Source organism: Lepidochelys kempii, chromosome 11 (assembly GCF_965140265.1).
Source record: "Lepidochelys kempii isolate rLepKem1 chromosome 11, rLepKem1.hap2, whole genome shotgun sequence".
Taxonomy (NCBI): Eukaryota; Metazoa; Chordata; order Testudines; family Cheloniidae; genus Lepidochelys; species Lepidochelys kempii.
The window spans coordinates 62,483,893-62,503,080 of NC_133266.1; the positions used below are offsets into that span (position 1 = coordinate 62,483,893).

A 19,188-nucleotide genomic window follows, 5' to 3' on the forward strand; every position below is an offset into this window, starting at 1 on the left:
ATTCTACCTATGAAAACAAAGTAAGAAATTGCCCCACCTCTTACAGGGTACTGACTTTGTATGTAAGAATACAGGTGATCAGATAGCCCTCTAGTGGAACATAGTAAAACACAGCTGAGTTAAAACAAGTTAAAAATGGAAACAAGGTTGTATCAGGTTTGTATCTCTTTTCTTTCTTTTAACCATTGTCTGCTGTCCTGAGACTTTTCTGAATCCTGCTGAGTTCTTAGACTCAATAGGCAGTAAGCTCCATAGGTTAACTATATGTGGTGTAAAATTGATTTAAATTTGTTGCTTTAATACTTTTCAATATTTCATTGAATGTTCCCTTATTCTTGTATTGTGTAAGTAAGGGTATATAGGAATGCCTGCTTTTCCTTCTCTTTACCATTCATTATTTTATATTTCTCTATAATATTTCCTCTCCGACCAAACAGTTCCCATTATACGAATCTTTTCCACACCTCCGATTTTCATCATCCTTCTTTCCATCCCTATTTCTGTTACATATTTTTTCAGCTGGGGTGGCCAGATCTGAACTCAGTACTTAGGGTGAGGTTATACCAGTGATTTATATAATGGTGTTGCAATGTTTTTCAGTATTATTTTCCATCCAAACCTTCATACATCCTAGCATTTTCTTCCACTTTTGCTGCTCATATATATACGTACCTGTGCATGTATATCTATACAATATGATTCTAGGATTGTCACTCCGTGTGTCGCTCTGAAACCTGAGAATGTCTTTTGAGTCAGTATGAAGTGATGGGAACAGCTACAAGCATGGTTGGGAGCTCTTTTTGTTTAGAATATCATGAGGTTCTGTCATCACTGGGACTCATGATCTGTTACCATCCACTTTTTAAGTTTTTACCCATTTTTGACTTTTTTTCAGATGACTTTATGACAGCCTGGGTCAGCCACTAGCGTAAAAGGAAAAACAATGAAGCATCCCCCTTTAAAAAAAATCCTATGCTATTTTACTGTATAATTTTCTGTATTACTTCAATCCTGAGTACACATTCCTAAATTTGCTCTGCAAGATTTCCCATAGTATGGCACTTTCAATGTGGCTTCACATGTGCACAAGGGTGCAGTTAGATGGATCACACTGCAGAATCCAAACCTGTATTTACAGATGTGTTGATAAATGAAGGGGAGTGGGGTGCAGTAGCTCCCTTCTGTGGGCACCCAGCAAGCCAGTTAGCTATAAAATGCCTCTTAGTAGCTGTTCTCCACTTGCTTTACCTGTCAAGGGTTAAAAAGTCCACAGGTAAAAGGAAAGGAGTGGGCACCTGACCAAAAGAGCCAATGGGAAGGCTAGAACTTTTTAAAATTGGGAAAAATTTCCCTTTGTCTGTTCTGTTGTTGTTCTCAAGAGAGAGGGGACAGAGCAAAGACAAGGCTGGGACTATGCTGTAAAAAGCTTTTTGTCAGGTATGGAAATTATCAGATCATACCTAAAACCTACTCATAAATCAGAAAATGTCTAGAAAGACACGATTAGGTTTATTTCTGATTGGCTTGTGGATTCCTCTGTGCTAACCCCAAATGCTTTTTTTCAGAGTAGCAGCCACGTTAGTCTGTATTCGCAAAAAGAAAAGGAGTACTTGGTGGCACCTTAGAGACTAACCAATTTATTTGAGCATAAGCATCCGATGAAGTGAGCTGTAGCTCACGAAAGCTTATGCTCTAATAAATTGGTTAGTCTCTAAAGTGAAACAAGTACGCCTTTTCTTTTTGCAAATGCTTTTTGTTTTGCGTGTAACCTTTAAGCTGGACCTCAAGAAGGTTATATTTGATGTTTAATTTTTGTAATTGGGTTTTTTAAATCTAGCAAAGGCCCAAGTTCCAGATGTATTTTCTTTCTTTTTGTTTTTAATACAATTTACCTTTTTTAAGAACAGGATTGGATTTTTGGTGTCCAACCTCAAGATTTGTGCATATGTTGTTTAATTAGCTGGGGGAAACAGCTAATTTCCTTTGTTTTCTCTCCCAGTTCTTCCCCAGGGGTGAAAAGGCTTGAGGGTACCACACAGGAAAGAAATCCCAAGTATGCCTTCCTGGATTCCAAGGGGTTTTGCATTTGGTTGGTGGCAGCATCTACCCATCCAAGGTCAGAGAGAAGCTGTAACTTTGGGAGTTTAATACAAGCCTGGAGTGGCCAGTATTAATTTTTAGGATCCTGCTGGGCACCCCACCTTCTGCACTCAGAAGTGCCAGAGTGGGGAATCAGCCTTGACAGATGTCTTCATAGGTAAAGGCTTGGGCTTTGACATTGTTTGCATTTGGCCTTACTACCATAAAATATGAGGACACACACTAAAAATATTGACCCAATGCCAGGAAGAGACTGCAAGGGGGAAAGATGCAATAGCTGGTCACTCAAAGGAGTATGAAACGAATTAAAAAACCCTAAAGGTTAAAATAAATAGAACATCAGATAAGCATTGAGTTTACTATTTTTAACCATTCATGCTCTTCCATATAACATGAACAGTCTTAGCTATAATTCAGCCATTAAGTCAAAATGGGACCTTCATCTGTGATAAGGTTTGATGGGGCAGATATGATACTTAATGAAAAACAAGCTCTTTGTTGATTGCTAAAAGGACAATGACAGAAATGTCTTTATGTCCTAATCTTTCTTCAGATGGTGTAAAGAAATTATGTGTTTTAGAGGGTAAGTGCTCAGCGTATTTCTTAGAAAGTAGAAATTTTAGTATTGCCAACCCCAAGCATCCAAACATCATGAGTGAGATTGAAAAAAATTGATCAAAAGCATACATATTTGGGGGGTTTATTTGCCTTCTATTTGTTGAGCCTTTAAGTCTACAGTCAGGTCACACTTTCAAGTTTCCTTCCACAACCACAAGGACTAGAAACTAATTGTTTTTTAAAAGAAAGCTGAAATTCTCATGTAATCACTTGACTCTAGAGGCGGGTGAAGAAGAACAGAAAATATCATGAGACTCGCAATAAAATCATGGTTGGAAACAATGTATGGCTAAACATTGCAAATGCGAGTACTGTATCTCCCATGTTAGCATGGTTATAAATCCAGACATAACACAAGATACACAAAAACTGATGTTTGCCTTGGATGCTATGCAGGAATGTAACTTTTTTGTAAGAAAGGACCAGATTTTAAAAGGTTTTTAAGCATCTAAGAATGCAAGTAGGAACCTAGTGGGATTTTCATTGGGTCTAGGCCCCTGCCTCCTATTGAAGTTGATGGGCGTTAGGTGCCCCAAGTGCTTTGGAAATCTCACTAGGTGCCTCTTCACCTCTCTAGTGAGAGAGGGCCCCTGTAGAAGTAACCCTTCTACCAGATGAAGCCAGCAGCAACAAGGGCTGGGTTCAGTATCTAGGGGTTCCTTTTCAATAATACAACACAAAACCGGCTCAAACCCCCCACCCAGTGACCTGGGACAATTACACACTACCCCCTGGATGCCTCTAAGAGGCAATACTTCCCCTTTCACAAGCACAGAATCTGACTGTAGCAGAAACTTTTACTAAAAGGCGGGAATTAACAGCATAAATTTGGGAAAACACTGCAACTAGGACCCATAAACACAAACCATAAACACAAACCATGAACAAAAGAACCACCCCCAAGTAAGCTGGGCAGTGTCCTTTTCTCCTCAAGGTCTTAAGTCCAGCAACCCAGAAGCCCCTTTAATATGACCCCCCTTCTCAATACCCCACTCACAGCTGTCCTTGGCCAGTACAGCACCAAAGTTCAGAGGTTCAGCCACAGACTTCACCTCCCACCCTGTGTGGAAGACTGCACTGCTCAAGCACTCGCTTGTCACCACACGACCAATTGCCACACCTCTGCAGGGCTCTGCTAGCTGCTGGTCACTCCTCTCCACTAGCTGCCTGTTCACCATGATGTCTTCAAGGTCCTTCCCCACAATTAACACAGCTCTCAGTGATTTCACCTGTTAGTGGGGGACCCTCACTACTGGGGCACACTGGTCAGTCTCTTACAATAGAGAAACTATCCCAAAATAAGTCTAATACTTAGACCTAGGTATCAACGCTTTCAGCTCTGCACCATATAACAAGACTCTCAATTGAATCTAAAGTAGCTCTATTATACCATAGAGATATGACAGGTTAAATTACGTCTACAACCCTTCAACACAACCCTCTTTTAACTCAATGGGCTTGGGAACCCATGTCCCGTGCCCAGCGAGTGCTATTCAGTTGAGGAAAAAGAAAAGGAGTACTTGTGGCACCTTAGCGACTAACCAATTTATTTGAGCATAAGCTTTTGTGAGCTACAGCTCACTTCATCGGATGCATACTGTGGAAAGTACAGAAGATCTTTTTATACACACAAACCATGAAAAAATGGGTGTTTACCACTACAAAAGGTTTTCTCTCCCCCCACCCCACTCTCCTGCTGGTCATAGCTTATCTAAAGTGATCACTCTCCTTACAATGTGTATGATAATCAAGTTGGGCCATTTCCAGTGGTGGGGGGAAGAGAAAACCTTTTGTAGTAGTAAACACCCATTTTTTCATGGTTTGTGTGTATAAAAAGATCTTCTGTAATTTCCACAGTATGCATCCGATGAAGTGAGCTGTAGCTCACGAAAGCTCATGCTCAAATAAATTGGTTAGTCTCTAAGGTGCCACAAGTCCTCCTTTTCTTTTTGCGAATACAGACTAACACGGCTGCTACTCCGAAACCATTTAGTTGAGGGTGAGTCCCACCTTTGGGGTGTGCCAGGTACAGCTCTGTTGCCCTCAGTTCACACAACAAGGATAACTACCCTTTATTACTCCTGCCCCAATAACAAGGAGACTGGGGAGCCAAGGCCAGCCACAAGGGATCATCGGGACAAGCAGTCCCATCATGCTGCGCACCTAGGCAGCATGGGTGTGCCCATGCAAAGGAGACCAGCGTCTGAAGCCTTTGTCCACAGCGCACCACTGGCTGTCAGGGGAGAGCTCCTCCAGTCTCCGCTTACCGAGACCTGGCCCCCGGGGCAGCGATGGGCCCCACCTGAGCCGACCAATAGAGGACGCATGGAAGCAAGAGTCAGGCTCCGCGGCCATAACCCGGAACAGGAAGTGGAGGCGTCTCGCGTCCTCTGACCCCAGCGAGGTACGGAAGGGAAAAAGGAGAAGCGGCTGAGGTGAGAGTAGGGCTGTTGGGCTGGGAAGCGGCCGGCAGGCCGCCGGTACAGCGGTCCGAGAGAGGGACCAGGACCGCCACTGCGGGGAGCGCCTGGGCGGCAGCCGCCGGGGCCGGGGAAGCCGCGGCCGTCGCGCGCACGCTGGGCTGGGCTGGGCGGGGCTTCACCGCTGTTTACAAAACAACTCCTGGCGCGCCGTCCCGCGTGTGCAGGCGCGCGCGCGCGCGTTCCCGCCCTCCGCTCGCGCGGGCCGAAAAGTAACGGTGCCGGCGCGTGGTCAGGGAATGGGGGCCGGGCGCGGGGTTGGCCATTGTCATGCTGACGTGGGTCCCTGTCTAAACCCCGCCCCGACATCCTCTTGGGGCCGCCCCACGCGTGGCAGGGCAGCTTCTGAGGGGGCTGCGATCTGGGGCGCGAAGCAGAGGGGGAATGAAAAGGGGGTAGGGAGGGAAAGGGCGTTACTCCCCAGCGGCTTACTCCCCGGCGTGGGGCTGGTGCCCCGCAGGTGCCCTGTGGGCACCCCGCGGCCCCAGCGGCGAATATCCGTGGTGAGGTACCCAGGAGCCTCATGGGAGCGTGGAAGAGACTTGTGGGGCCTGAGGTTGGGACTGGCAGTGGCCAGTTCCGTGGCACGGGAGGCCATTGCCCTGTGAGGAATTTCTGTTACCTGGGTTGCAGCACCTCACTTGCCTGCCCTCAGGCGTCACCGTCCTTAGGCTCCTGTGCCCAGCGAGCGGGCATTTAGTTACACTCGCAAGTGCAGTGCTGGACTGAGAGTCCCCACTCCTGGGTTCTGTTTTGCCTCTGCAGCACGCATCGCTGTATGACCTTGGACAAGCCATTTGCCCATCTGCGTGTGAGTTTCCTGCTCCTAAACAATGTTTCCTCCTTTCAGAAGTGTGTTGTGAGGTTTAACCTTGGTTAGACAGAGCAGGATACTCCAGTCGAAGTTGCTGTACAAATGCTTGCCTGCTCTCCGCACCCAGTTCAGTCTACCACCACCAAAACCTTAGATTTTTCTGTTCCCTTCCGTGGAAGGGGTAGGCTATCCCTTTTATGGGTTTTTCTTCCCTGTGGTTCCCCAGTGCCGAAGTTAAAATTAACCCTCTCTTTCCTACACCAACATCTCTATGTGCATTAAGGCTTTAATTATCTAGCTGCCCCTGAAACACATAAACAGAAATATTTCTGGGAAAGTCATTTTGTATTTAGTTTGTAGGATTTTTCTCTTACAAGTTGCTGGTTCTGAAGTACCACTAGCACAGACCATTGCCCAGGTTTCTTTGAAAGTAATTTATATGTACCATAAGAGCCAACCAGCTCTCACGGCTGATAGCCAGATTATATTGCAGTTATCACAATTGGTGCACAAAAATATAATTATTTATTCTAGTACCTAAAACCGAGGTAAGTGCTTTACTGAACAAATAAAAGACAGATCCCTGCCTCCAAGAGTTTGCATTCTGTATGTTAGACATGGAGCAATAAGTCAGGGCAATGAACAAAAGGGAGTGATGGGTGTAAAGTGAGACGAGTTATATGATTAAGATCTCTGGTCCCTCACTTTAGGTTGGTGTACATTTCGGTGGTTCTTTTATTACTTGTTTTTAACTTGCTGGTAGAACAACATGGTAGAAATAAATTTAGGGGTTTTAATGAGAAGAGAATGATAGCTTAGGGAGTTGGGAGGTTATTTCATGCATAGGAGATGTCCTGGAATTGGGAGGGGGATGGAAGCAAAGGGGGGAAGAGGCACCCTTGGGGAACAGAGAGGGAGATGGGAAAATGAGAGGAGATAAGATCAGAGATTTAGACTGGAACTGAATGATATAGGGCCATAAATTAACAATAATAGTGAACAGTAAGATGGGTAGCTAGTAAAGGGATCCAAAATATGATGTGTGACCAAGACGTGGTGTGAGCAAGAGGTGAGAAAGATAGACTTTAGTGGTGGTAGATTTCTGCCAAAATTGTTAAGCACAACTGGATTTCCTCTCTTGGAAACCACCTGACTGTAAAAAAAATATTGCTTAATCTGTAAACTCTGGCACAGGTACTGTCCCCACTTGTTAAAGCAACTCTCATCTTTTCATGTACTGTGTATATATACCTGCTACGGTATTTTCCACTCCATGCATCTGTTGAAGTGGGTTTTAGCCCACGAAAGCTTATGCCCAAACAAATTTGTTAGTCTCTAAAGTGCCACAAGGACTCCTCGTTGTTTTTGTCTTTATTTTGTTTTTACAGCTCCTAGCACAAAGGGGTCTGGTCCATGATTAGGGCTCCTAGGAACTACAGTAATACAAATAATAATGGTAGTAGTGGTAATACTGTTGGAAGATGATGGGTCCCTTTTAAGAGAGAGTTTTCCTCCATTTCTCCTTGGTTTCCTAGACTGGAGGATCAAGAGAGGTAGTTCTCAGGTGTCCTAGCTGGAACACCAGATTTCAGTTTTCATAGAAACCATAAAAATGGAAGGGAGCTTCAGAGTCCTACTACTCTGGCTCTTTTGGGTAATGTTGATTGCTAATTTGGTTCCTGAACCACTGAGGTCTAAGTATCACTGACCTACACCATCCTTGATAGTGGTTGTCAAACCAGTTCTTGAAAAACTCCAATGATGGGGTTTCCAGAACCTCCTTTGGATGCCTGTCCCAGTGCTTAACTGTTCTTATAGTTGGAAACTTTTTTCTAATGTTTAACTTAAATCTCCCTTGCTGATTACTTCTTGTCCTACCTTTGGTGGACCTGGAGAACAATTGATCACTGTCTTTTTTTTATAACAGATCTTCACATAAAGTTCAAGACTTATCAGGTCTTTCCTCAGCCTTCTTGTCTCAAGACTAAAGATGCCCAGATTTTTTAACCTTTCTTTGTAGGTCAGGTTTTCTAAACCATTTTAAATTTTTGTTGCTCTGCTCTGGACTCTCCAGTTTGTCCACCAGTTATTAAAGTTTGGTGCCCAAAACTGGATGCAGTACTCCAGTGGAGGGCTCCCTGGCGCTAAGTATATCGGGACAGTTGCTGTCTGGGCCTTACATAGGATCCTTCTGTTAATACACCCCAGAATATTAGCCTTTTTGCAACTGCATCACATTGTTGACTCATATTCAGTTTGTGATCCACTATAACCCCCAGATCCTTTCCAGCAGTACTACTGCCTACCCAAATATTTTCCATTTTGTAGTTTTGCATTTGATTTTTTCTTTGTCCATTGCACTTGTTTTTATTGAATTTCATCTTGTTTATTTCAAACAACTTGTATTCTAATCCTGTCCTTCAAAGTGCTTACAATCCCTCCCTGTTTGATGTCATCATCAGGTTTTATAAGCATACTCTCTGTTCCATTATCTAAGTCATTAATGAGAATATTAAATAGTACAAGTTCCAGGACAGAACCCTGCAGGACCCCACTAGATAATAAGTCTTCCCAACTTGACAGCGAACCATTTGGTAACTACTAGTTTTGCACTTTGAAGTAATTTCTTCCAGGTTATCTTTTCCTAGTTTACTTATAAGACTATCTGAAGCTTTACTAAAATCAAGATATATCACACTACATTTTCCCCTATTCAGTATGCCAAAAGAAGGAAATTAGATTGGTTTGACAAAATTTTGACAATTCCATGGTGGCTATTACTTATAACTCTATTATCTTCAAGGCACTTCCAAATTGATTGTTTAATCATTTGTTCCAGTATCTTTTGAGGTATCAAAGTTCGTCTGACTGGTCTATAACTCCTCCGGTCCTCTTTGTTCCCCTTTTTAAAGATAAGGTCATATGTTTGCCCTTCTCTAACTCCGTGGGACCTCACCTGTACTCCATGTATTCTGAAAGATAATTGGTAACGGTTCCAAGATTGCTTCAGCTAGTTCTTTCAGTATCCTAGGATGAATTTTGTGAGGTCCTGCCAACTTGAATGCATCTAACTTATCTATGTAAATGGTCTACAACCTTTTATTGCCCTATTTTGGCTTGTGTTCCTTCTCCCTTGTTAATATTAATTATGTTAAAAATCTGGTCACAATTTGCCATTTTAGTGAAGATTGATGCAAAATAGACATTCTGACACCGCAGCCTTCTTGGTGTTATCTGTTGATAGCTCTCTTTCCCTCTGAGTGGAGGACCTACACTTTCCTTCATGTTTTTTTTGCTCCTAAAGTGGTTATAGAACCTGTTCTTATTGCCTTTTATGCCCCTTTGCTTTTTGATTTTGTCCCTCCATGTTTGTGCTATTTTGCTGTACTTGTCCTTAGCAGTTTGTCCGTGTTTCCTCTTTCTGTAAGATTCCTTTTTGATTTTCAAGTCATTAAAGAGTTCCCGATGGAGCCATATTGGCCTCATTATTCTTCATATCTTTCCTTTGCATTGAGGTAGTTTGCTGTTGCACCTTTAATGTTGTCTCTTTGAGAAATTGCCAGCTCTCCTGAACTCCTTTTCCCCTTATATTTTCTTCCTATGGGACCTTTGTTACCAGTTCTCTTAGTTTCTTAAAATCTGTTTTATTGAAGTCCATTGTCATTCTGCTGCTCTCACTCTTTCCTTTGCTTAGAAATATGAACTCTATCATTTCATTATCACTTCCACCCAAATTGTTTTCAACCTTCAGATTCGCAACCAATTCCTCCCTGTTAGTCAGAATCAGGTCAAAAATCTCTGTCCCCAAGTCATTTTCTCTACCTTCTGAAACACAAAGTTGTCCCCAACACATTATAAGAACTTACTGGACATTTTGTGTTTTGATATATTACTTTTCCAACACATGTCTAGGGAGTTGAAGTCCCCCATTACTACCAGGTCTTGCATTTTGGATATTTCTGTTATGTGTTCTAGAAGTGCATTATCCATTTTCTCCTCTTGATTTGATGGTCTATCGTAGACCCCCTACCATGACATCACCCCTGTTTTTTCCACCTTTTTATTTTCACCCGGAGACTTCAATGTGGTCTGCCTCTCACCACCTTCTGCACCTCAGAACAAGTGTATATATTCTTGATGTATACAACACCACCTCCCTCAGTCATTTTGATCATCATCTCCCCTTTGCCCCTTTTTGTTTCTAACTTATCTGTTGCCTGGGAAGGCTGAAAGGAGTCTCCAGAGTTTCTTTGATGTCTATGACATTTTTATGTGCTATCGAAATGAAAATGCTGATTTTTTTTTTTTAATTGCCTTATGGTCATCTTTCGTTTGGTCTTCTGTCAGTTCTCATTAGCTCCACTTGTTCAGGACTCCTTACAGTTCTTCATGCTCAGTGACTGCTGTGTGCCATTTAATTCAATAAAACTAAACAAGAAATATCTATCTCTAACTGCAAGAGACAGCTACAGTAGCCCTGTGGGTTATAAATCTGCCATATCAACCATTCTCAGTTGATGCTAGTCATTACTATGTTTGCAACATAATACAGATTTTTGCAATGTTGAAATATTATTTTAAAGGAAGATTATACACATGTAATTCATTTTTAAGCAGTAATTGGTATTATTGTATTACTGTTACATTGAGCTATTTCAAGTTTAGAGATTCCTTAACTGAACAAGAGTTGTTCTTACAAAGCCTATGGATGAAAGAACCCATTATAAAAATATGGATCAAATGGAGAAATACCTTTTGACTTAGCTAAATTAGAAATTAAATGAGACTGCATTACCAAACGCACGAGGATTTGTGCTCCTTTCCCCATCTCTAGATTTTGGTAGGGGCCACGCAAGGCATCTAAGCACGAGCTTTCCCTTGCTCTACTGAAGCTGAGACCTGAGCATACTTTCAGCCTTTAGGATGGTGGTAAGCAATCAGGATTTAAATGTTTTAATTTGCCTACCAATATCCTTAAACATTCTTCTTGTCTTAGGGATATATTTGTCTCTCATGCTTCAACTATATACAGCAGAATCTTGGCAAACAATCTCCTCTGAAACTGATATTTCTCTGACAGCTATTAGTGGTGCTTGAGGCCTTACAAATTTACACCCTACCCTTTGTGAGTGAGAACATCTGGTCCATGATACTCCCTTGCAGTGTGAAAAGTGAGAGATAAGAGCCACACTGGACTTACCTCACTCTGGTGTTAAAATGTTTAAATTAATAACACTTATAAAGTGCTTTGAACATATGAAGTGCAGTGAGAGGGTCAGTTAATTTACTAATTTAGCTGGTTTACACAATATTAGCAGAAGAAGTGATTCTTCAAAGCATGTTGGTGGCTTTATCCATAACAATCATCTCAAGGCATAATTTGCTTTATGTTTAGGAATTACATTTCATTTACTGATAGACATGTAAATGCATGAACATTAACATCCTAATAATATACGTTGAATAAGGACTGTGAGAAGAGGAGTGAGATCATCATACGGGAAAGCGCAGGGAATGCTAAGGAATATATAAAAAGCTGTCAGCGTTTAGTAAGGAAGCTCTGTCAAAATTAATTTCTTAAACAAAAATGTTTAAAAAGAGCTTTGTCCATCTTGTGGACCAAGTTGCTGGCAGATCTATTCTATGTAGACTGAAACCTTTTCTTCTTTAGAATATAGAACAAACATATCAGTAACGAGCTAAAAAGACCCTTAATTTCATTATTACCAGATTGCCAGTGGAGATGAGAGTGGGTGAGTGTCATGTGCAGAAAATGGCCTCCTGTCTGAGATTGAGTGTTCAACAGCCTTGAATCAGCTTTTGGTGGGGGCCAAAGGTTGGCAACACCAAGGTTAGTACCTGAAAGTTTATTTTAAGTTTCAATTGCAGCATTGTAAGCCTAATGTGGGAAACTGTGGAGCTCTTTTGTATTCCCTGACACAAAAACATGAAGTTGGGTATTTTTGCAGTGTCATGTAGATCAGTTTGTGGATTGGCCATCAGGAGATAATGCTGAGCAATAAAGGTAGCTTTTCAAGCCTGGATGATTATCATATTTGTTCCATTTCATTCATGGCTTCTACTATATAGGTTTTTGGTCTGTGTTTTAAGTGTAGCTGAAGCCATTAAGCCATTAAATGAATTTGGCAGGAACATTGCATTGACCTACTAAGTAGTTTAAGTTCTGGATACATAAGGATAATGTTTATCTATTATGGGAGGAGACATTTCCTGATCTAATGTACAAAACCAAAGTGCAAATGTTCCTCTCCATAGAAATCTTTTGTAAAAGGAGATAGATGTATATGATTTAAAGCTGCACATTTTGTGACTGTGACAGGGTGTCCTGGAGACCTCACAGTCCTACCACACCCTGTCCCAAAAAGTAGCAGTGAAGGTGGGTCCTCCAGGCCTGCCTAGAGTGGCTGCAGGGAAGCAGCCAATCAGAATGGAGGAGGCTCATCTAAAAGGAGCTGCAAGGTGTGAGCAGCTCAGTTGCTGGCTGGGACCAAAAGGATGAGGCAGACTTGGAAGGCTGTGAAACTCTCCAGGTGAGGAGGCCTGAGAGAGACCCTACTCAAGCAGGGAACAGGCAGAGAACTTCAGCCCTGAGGAAATGGTAAAGTAGAAGCTGCTACGTGGGAAGTGGCCCAGGGAATAACAGCAGCAACTATTACAGGAAGTACCATGTGGCTGCTATTTATAGGGACCCTGGATCAGGATCCAGAGTAGTGTGTGGGCACAGATTCCCTCCACTTGTAGAGTGGCCAAAGTCCCAAGAAGGGGACAAGTTTAATTTAAAAGCCCAAGTAAAGGGCAGGACTTAGAGTCTCCAGGGAAGATGCCCTGAGGGCACTACTCTATAACAGGGCAGGGACGGGCTTAAAGCTAGCCCAGAAGGGGCTGAGAACTGAGCCCAGAGACAGGGCTGGAGACATTACCAAGGGCACAGGGACAGGCCCTATTGGACCTTTTACCCCAAAAGGAGTGTTTGTTCATGGATTTGACTGTGTGACTTAGTCCTCCAGCTGAAGACCTGCCTGACAAGGGCAACAGCCAACCGGGGGCACCTCGAAAAAAGAGTGTGTAGGTTCTTGCTCACCCACGGGGAGGCGCTCACAAGAGGTGAGTGTGCACTGTCACAATGACCAAAGCACTAGATTTTGGGTTTGTTTTTTTTTGCTTCCCTGGCAGATAATTTTCTTTTGAATAAACTGGCCTGCTGCATGCAAAGCCTGCATCTGCAGCTCTCTAGGTTTGGGTTGATTAAGAAGTCTTCATACAATGACTGGGCCCTTGGATAGTGGATCGTATGTGGCATTTGTAGAATAATCTAATGAAACAGGAATTTGTTTTGATCATGAAGATTCAGTTGAGATTAAATTATAATCCTTATCTGAAACAGTACTGTGTTTTCACAGTGATATCATTTTCTTGGGGCTCAGCCATGCTGACATTGAGAATAGGGTAAAAGCCAAGACTATGCTTTTCATATTTGTTTTCAATGGTTTTTGTATTTGGTTTATAGATGTTTGACAGGAGCAAGCCAACTGATGAAGCCTCTGCTTTTTCAGCACAAGGTAAGCAAAATAATTATTAAAACAAAAATATTGACCTTCAAAACACAAAAAAAGCATCTATTTTAACTGTAAAAATGTCAGTTCCCCTTGTTGTTTCAGTTGGGTTAGTAGTTTGTCAATTCTATTCTAATTCTGTTCTAAATTCATAGAATCCTAGATGTCAAGGATAGAAGAAAGACCTTTTAAATTCTTTTTAGGTGCAAGGAATTGTTTTATAGTGAACTGTTCAACACCTGCTGCGTTTTACTCCAGAGGTGACTGCATTATGATGACAGGTGAAGTGATTTCAGCATACAGGGCCTAACCTTAGTCCCGATTAAGTCAATAGAAAAATTCCCAATGATGTCAACTGTAAAAAGATAAGGCTTATAGTTTATGCAGCTCTTTGGGGGTGACTGATTCTGTATAAATGCAAGTTTTCCTAAATTTAATCAATTCTACTTTTGTTGTCCTATAAAACACATTATTTTTGACGCTGACAACTTAGTGCAATGGTAACAATGAGCAGTTTTGATTTCTTCTGCCTGGTTTTCTATCTTTGCTTTTTTCTTTTTCTTTTTAAATAGGTATAGAAAGACGAGGTATTGAAGGATCCCTACAACAGGAGAGCAATAGCAGGTGAGTTAGATTATATAATTAGCATCAGACTTTATTGCTTACAGTAAATGAACTAGGGAGAATCTAGCTTTTGACATTAAATTTGACCCTGTACAACTGATGATGCAATATTTTCAACTGTAGGGTTAATGGTCTCTTTATCCTATGTATAGGTATCATTAAACATGTACATTGCAGTTGTGCCCTTTGAGCCCTCATTAATATCAGCAGTGAGATTGAAGGTCAGCAAATTTCATTTTTGGCTTCAGAATTCCAGAGAACCTGAAAAAAACCCAGCAGCCAAGTAGCCCAAAGTCGTGTTTCAAGATTAGCAGAAGGTTTAAATGTGACTTCAATTCCTGTTATCCTCTCTTTTTATTAAAAAATAATCATGTAGACTGGCCAGGGTTTCTGATGACATTTATCTGTGGCTACATTAAAAAGATTTTTGATTTTTTTTAAAGTACTTCCTAATAAGAATTTTATATAGAAATTTTGATATTGCTGGGATGGAATTGTTTCATTTCTGAAGTTAAAAAAATCTATCTCTTTTGCTGCTACTTTTGTCTCCCTTGCTCTTTTTTCCCCCCTCATCCCTAACTTTTGCAATCTTTTTCTGCTCTCAGTCCCTCTCCTTCTCTCTATTCTCCTTTTCAGTTTAATTCTGAAGTCCAGCTGCATCTCTTCTGTCTCCATTTTCAGCTCAGACCTCCCATCTGTCTCCTCTGTTCAAAATTGTTGTGTCATTGCTGACTCTGTGCTTTCTGTTCCCGTATCTCTCAGGTCTGTAGATCTCTCTGTCACCTTCTTCTGCAGGGCTACCTGTGCATATCATTACCTCGATTTCAGTGCTTAAAAAATTCTTATCCAGGCTTTCATTTTCTTTTGCTTGAATTATTGTTTCCTTCTCTGTGGCCTCCCCAAATCCCAGCTGCTTTTCTCTAGTATGTGGTCATGGTAAATGTAGGTACTAGTGACATAGGGAAAGGTTGGAGAGAGCTCTTGTAGGCCAAATTTAAGCTGCTAGGTAAGAGGGTAAAGTCCAGGACCTCTTTGATAGCATGCTCTGAAATGCTTCCAGTTCCACGCACAGGGCCAGAAAGACAGACAGGACTTTAGGGTCTCAATGTGTGGATGAGATGATGATGTATGGAGGCAGGTTTTAGGTTTATTAGGAACTGGGGAACCTTTTGGTAAAGGAGGAGCCTGTGCAGGCAGGATGGGCTCCACCTAAACCAAAATGGAACCAGGTTGCTGGAGTGTAAATTTTAAAAGGTTGTAGAGGTTTTATTAAACTCAAGACTGGAGGGAAGCTGACATGTGCAGAGGAGCATGCGATTCAGGCAGAGAAATCCCTAATGGATGAGTTTATTAAAGGAGAAACTCTGTGTACTAGTAAAGTACCAGGCAAATTGGTTGAAACTGTAGTAAAGAACAGAATTATTGGATACATAGATAAATATGATGCGTTGGTGAAGAGTCAACATGGCTGTTGTAAAGGGAAAGCATGCCTTTACAATCTATTAGAATTCTTTTATGTTGTCAGCAAGCATGTGGGTATAGTGTACTTGGACTTTCAGAAAGCCTTTGAGAAGTCCGTCACCAAAAGCTCTTAAGCAAACTAAGCAGCCGTGGGATAAGAGGGAGCATCCTCTGATGGATCAGTAACAGGTTAAAAGATAGGAGACAAAGGGTAGAAATAAATGGTCAGTCTTCACAATGGAGAGAGGTAATAGCAGTGTCCCCCAAGGATCTGTACTGGGACTTGTGCTGTTCAACATATTCATAAATTATCTGGAAAAAGAGGTGAAAAGTGAGGTGGGAAAATTTGCAGATGATACAGAATTACTCAAGATTGAAGTCAGCTTTGGACTTAACTAAGAGTTACAAAGGGATCACACAAAACTGGTGACTGTGTAACAAAAGGGCAGATAAAATTCAATGTTGATAAGTGAAAGTAATGCATATTGGAAAGCATAATCCCAATTATACATTATAAAATGATGTTTTCTAAATTACCTGTTACCACTTAAGAAAGAGATCTTGGAGTCATAATGGATAATTTTCTGTAAACATCTGCTCAATTTACAGAAGCAGTGAAAAAAGTTAACAGAATGTTAGGAGCCATTAGGAAAGTGATAGATAATAAGTCAGAAAATATGATGTCACTTTATAAATTTATGGTACACCCACACCTTGAATACTGCATGCAGTTCGGGTCACTCAGTCTTAGAAAAGATATATTAGAATTGGACAAGGTGTAGAGAAGGGCAACAAAAATTGTTAGGAGCATGGAACAGCTTCCATATTAAGGGAGATTAAAAAGAATGAGATTTTTCATCTTAGAAAAGAGACAGCTAAGTGGAGATATGATACTGGTCTATAAAATCATGAATAGTATGGAGAAACTGAATAGTAAAGTGTTATTTACCCCTTCATATAACACAAGAACTATGGGTCACCCAATGAAGTTAACATGTAGCAGGTTTAAAACAAAAGAAAATACTTCCTCACACAACTCTGTCAACTTGTGGAACTTGTTGGCAGGGGTTGTTGTGAAGGCCAAAAGTGTAACTGGATTCAAAAAAGAATTAGATAGCCATTGATGGACCTAACCTCCATGAACCTATTAGCCAAGATGGTCAGGGGTGCAACCCTATGCCCCAGGGTTCCATAAGAACTTCATCTGCCAGAAGTTGGGACTAGATTACAGGGGGATAGATCACTCAAAATTGCCCTATACTATTTGTTTTCTTCAGCACTGGCCACTGTCTGAAGACAGCATACTAGGCTAGGTGGGCCGTTGGTCTGACCTAGTATGGCCATTCTTACGTTATTTTCTTACACTCCTTAAACAACTCCATTGGCTTCCCATTCATTGTACAGTTCAGATCAAAATTGTCTTCCTTTTAATTAAAATCCTTCAAGGGCTCACTGCAGCCTATCTTATGGGACCATGTCTTTTTATTCCCCTCTGAACTGGCTGCCTCCATGTCTTGCTGCACATTCTTGCCACTGTCAGAACCCCTCCTCTGCAGCTGCTGGCTGCACCAGTGTTCTGATATTGTTTTTCTTCATCAGTTCTCCATCTCATTTCAATCTCTTCTGAAAATGTATCTTTCCCCACTTCTGTTATCTCTTGATTTCTCTCTCTGCTATTATTTAACTCCCTAAGCCAAGGCTTCTCAAACTTTTTTATAGTGTGGACCACATATAAATCGAGATTTTGTCTGATGGACACTGTCCTTTCCTCTTCTTCATTCCTCCTTTTCATTCTTCCCTTCTTTCCACATTTTCTCCCCTTCTCTTCCTTGTCCTCTCTCTTGACCTCTTTCTTAAGTCTTTAGAAGGTGCTTGATGGCACTTTTGCAGATTAAAAGTGAACTGCAAATATTCACAAATTGCAGTGGCAATATGGGTATTCAACACAGTATTAATTTTAAATAGTTTCTTCATTTTTTCATGCTCCCACACAGCTACATCCTGTGCATTCGTTTGATTTTTTTCTCCTCAATAGTGTTCCTACTCTTCAGGAGAAGTATGGTTTTCACTTCCCACAGCATGGCAGTCATTTTGACATATAAATCTAAATCATATCAACTTTCTTGACATTTATACGATGGAAAATATTCAGGAGTTCATTTAATCTGCTTCATTAAAAATGTCTTTATTAAAAACATCTTTTGTGACCTGAGAGCATTCAGCACTTACATTTCAAGTTACATTTCATAGTTATTTTTGGGTGACGATTTAATCTCTCATTATCTTTATTTCTTTAATTTTTGTAATTATCTCTGGCCAATACCGTCTATAAATAGTGGGGTTATGACTATAAACTTGTTGTAAACACATGTGGGTCCCTGCGTAATCTGTACGGTTATATAAGTTCTTCAAGGCAGAAAGAGTGCTTTGGTAATTTCTAAAAAGAAAAGGAGTACTTGTGGCACCTTAGAGACTAACCAATTTATTTGAGCATAAGCTTTCATGAGCTACAGCTCACTTCGTCGGATGCATTCAGTGGAAAATACAGTGGGGAGATTTATATACATAGAGAACATGAAACAATGGGTGTTACCATACACACTGTAAGGAGAGTGATCAGGTAAGGTGAGCTATTACCAGCAGGAGAGCCGGGGTGGGGGTGGGGGGAACCTTTTTAGTGATCATCAAGGTGGGCCATTTCCAGCACTTGACAAGAACATCTGAGGAACAGTGGCGGGGGGGGGATAATAAACATGGGGAAATAGATTTACTTTGTGTAATGACATCCACTCCCAGTCTCTGTTCAAGCCTAAGTTAACTGTATCCAATTTGCAAATTAATTCCAATTCAGCAGTCTCTTGTTGGAGTCTGTTTTTGACATTTTTTTGTTGAAGAATTGCAACTTTTAGGTCTGTAATCGAGTGACCAGAGAGATTGAAGTGTTCTCCGACTGGTTTTTGAATGTTATAATTCTTGACGTCTGATTTGTGTCCATTTATTCTTTTATGTAGAGACTGTCCAGTTTGACAGTTTGTCCAGACCTTGTAGGTGTTTGGTGCTAATAGGCAATGGTCACAGACACCACCCTATACAAGAAACCGACTGACCGCTATTCCTACCTACATTACAGACCTAAAAGCTGCAATTCTTCAACAAAAAAACTTCAAAAACAGACTCCAACGAGAGACTGCTGAATTGGAATTACTTTGCAAACTGGATACAATTAACTTAGGCTTGAATAGAGACTGGGAGTGTATGGGTCAAAGTAAAACGATTTCCCCATGTTTATTCCCCCCCCCCGCCCCCCCGGGTTCCTCAGATGTTCTTGTCAACTGCTAGAAATGGCCCACCTTGATTATCACTACAAAAGGTCCCGTCCCCCGCTCTCCTGCTGGTAATAGCTCATCTTAAGTGATCACTCTCGTTACAGTGTGTATGGTAACACCCATTGTTTCATGTTGTCTATGTATATAAATCTCCCCACTGAATGCATCCGATGAAGTGAGCTGTAGCTCAC

At 41.4% G+C, this 19,188-nt stretch overlaps 2 protein-coding genes across 18 annotated transcripts in view; one reads left to right on the plus strand and one right to left on the minus strand.

The window, feature by feature from the left end:
* The window catches only part of CMKLR2 (chemerin chemokine-like receptor 2), a 48,632-nt gene extending 42,454 nt beyond the window's left edge, over positions 1 to 6,178 (minus strand). For 7 of the 12 annotated variants that reach the window (XM_073306605.1, XM_073306601.1, XM_073306603.1 and 4 more), the window contains exon 1: positions 673 to 1,599. The gene's annotated coding sequence lies outside the window, so the exon portion shown is untranslated. Of the gene's footprint in view, positions 1 to 672; positions 1,600 to 4,985 lie in introns of those variants that run through there. The other 5 variants (XM_073306606.1, XM_073306604.1, XM_073306602.1 and 2 more) reach the window with 3 other exon arrangements.
* The window catches only part of ZDBF2 (zinc finger DBF-type containing 2), a 39,538-nt gene continuing 25,280 nt past the window's right edge, over positions 4,931 to 19,188 (plus strand). The window contains exons 1-4 of one of the 6 annotated variants that reach the window (XM_073306549.1): positions 4,931 to 5,153; positions 11,743 to 11,863; positions 13,541 to 13,592; positions 14,159 to 14,210. In XM_073306549.1, the coding sequence (XP_073162650.1) occupies positions 13,541 to 13,592; positions 14,159 to 14,210 (104 nt within the window). In that variant the 5' untranslated portion in view covers positions 4,931 to 5,153; positions 11,743 to 11,863. Of the gene's footprint in view, positions 5,154 to 5,590; positions 6,010 to 11,742; positions 11,864 to 11,908; positions 12,564 to 13,540; positions 13,593 to 14,158; positions 14,211 to 19,188 lie in introns of those variants that run through there. The other 5 variants (XM_073306545.1, XM_073306546.1, XM_073306547.1 and 2 more) reach the window with 5 other exon arrangements.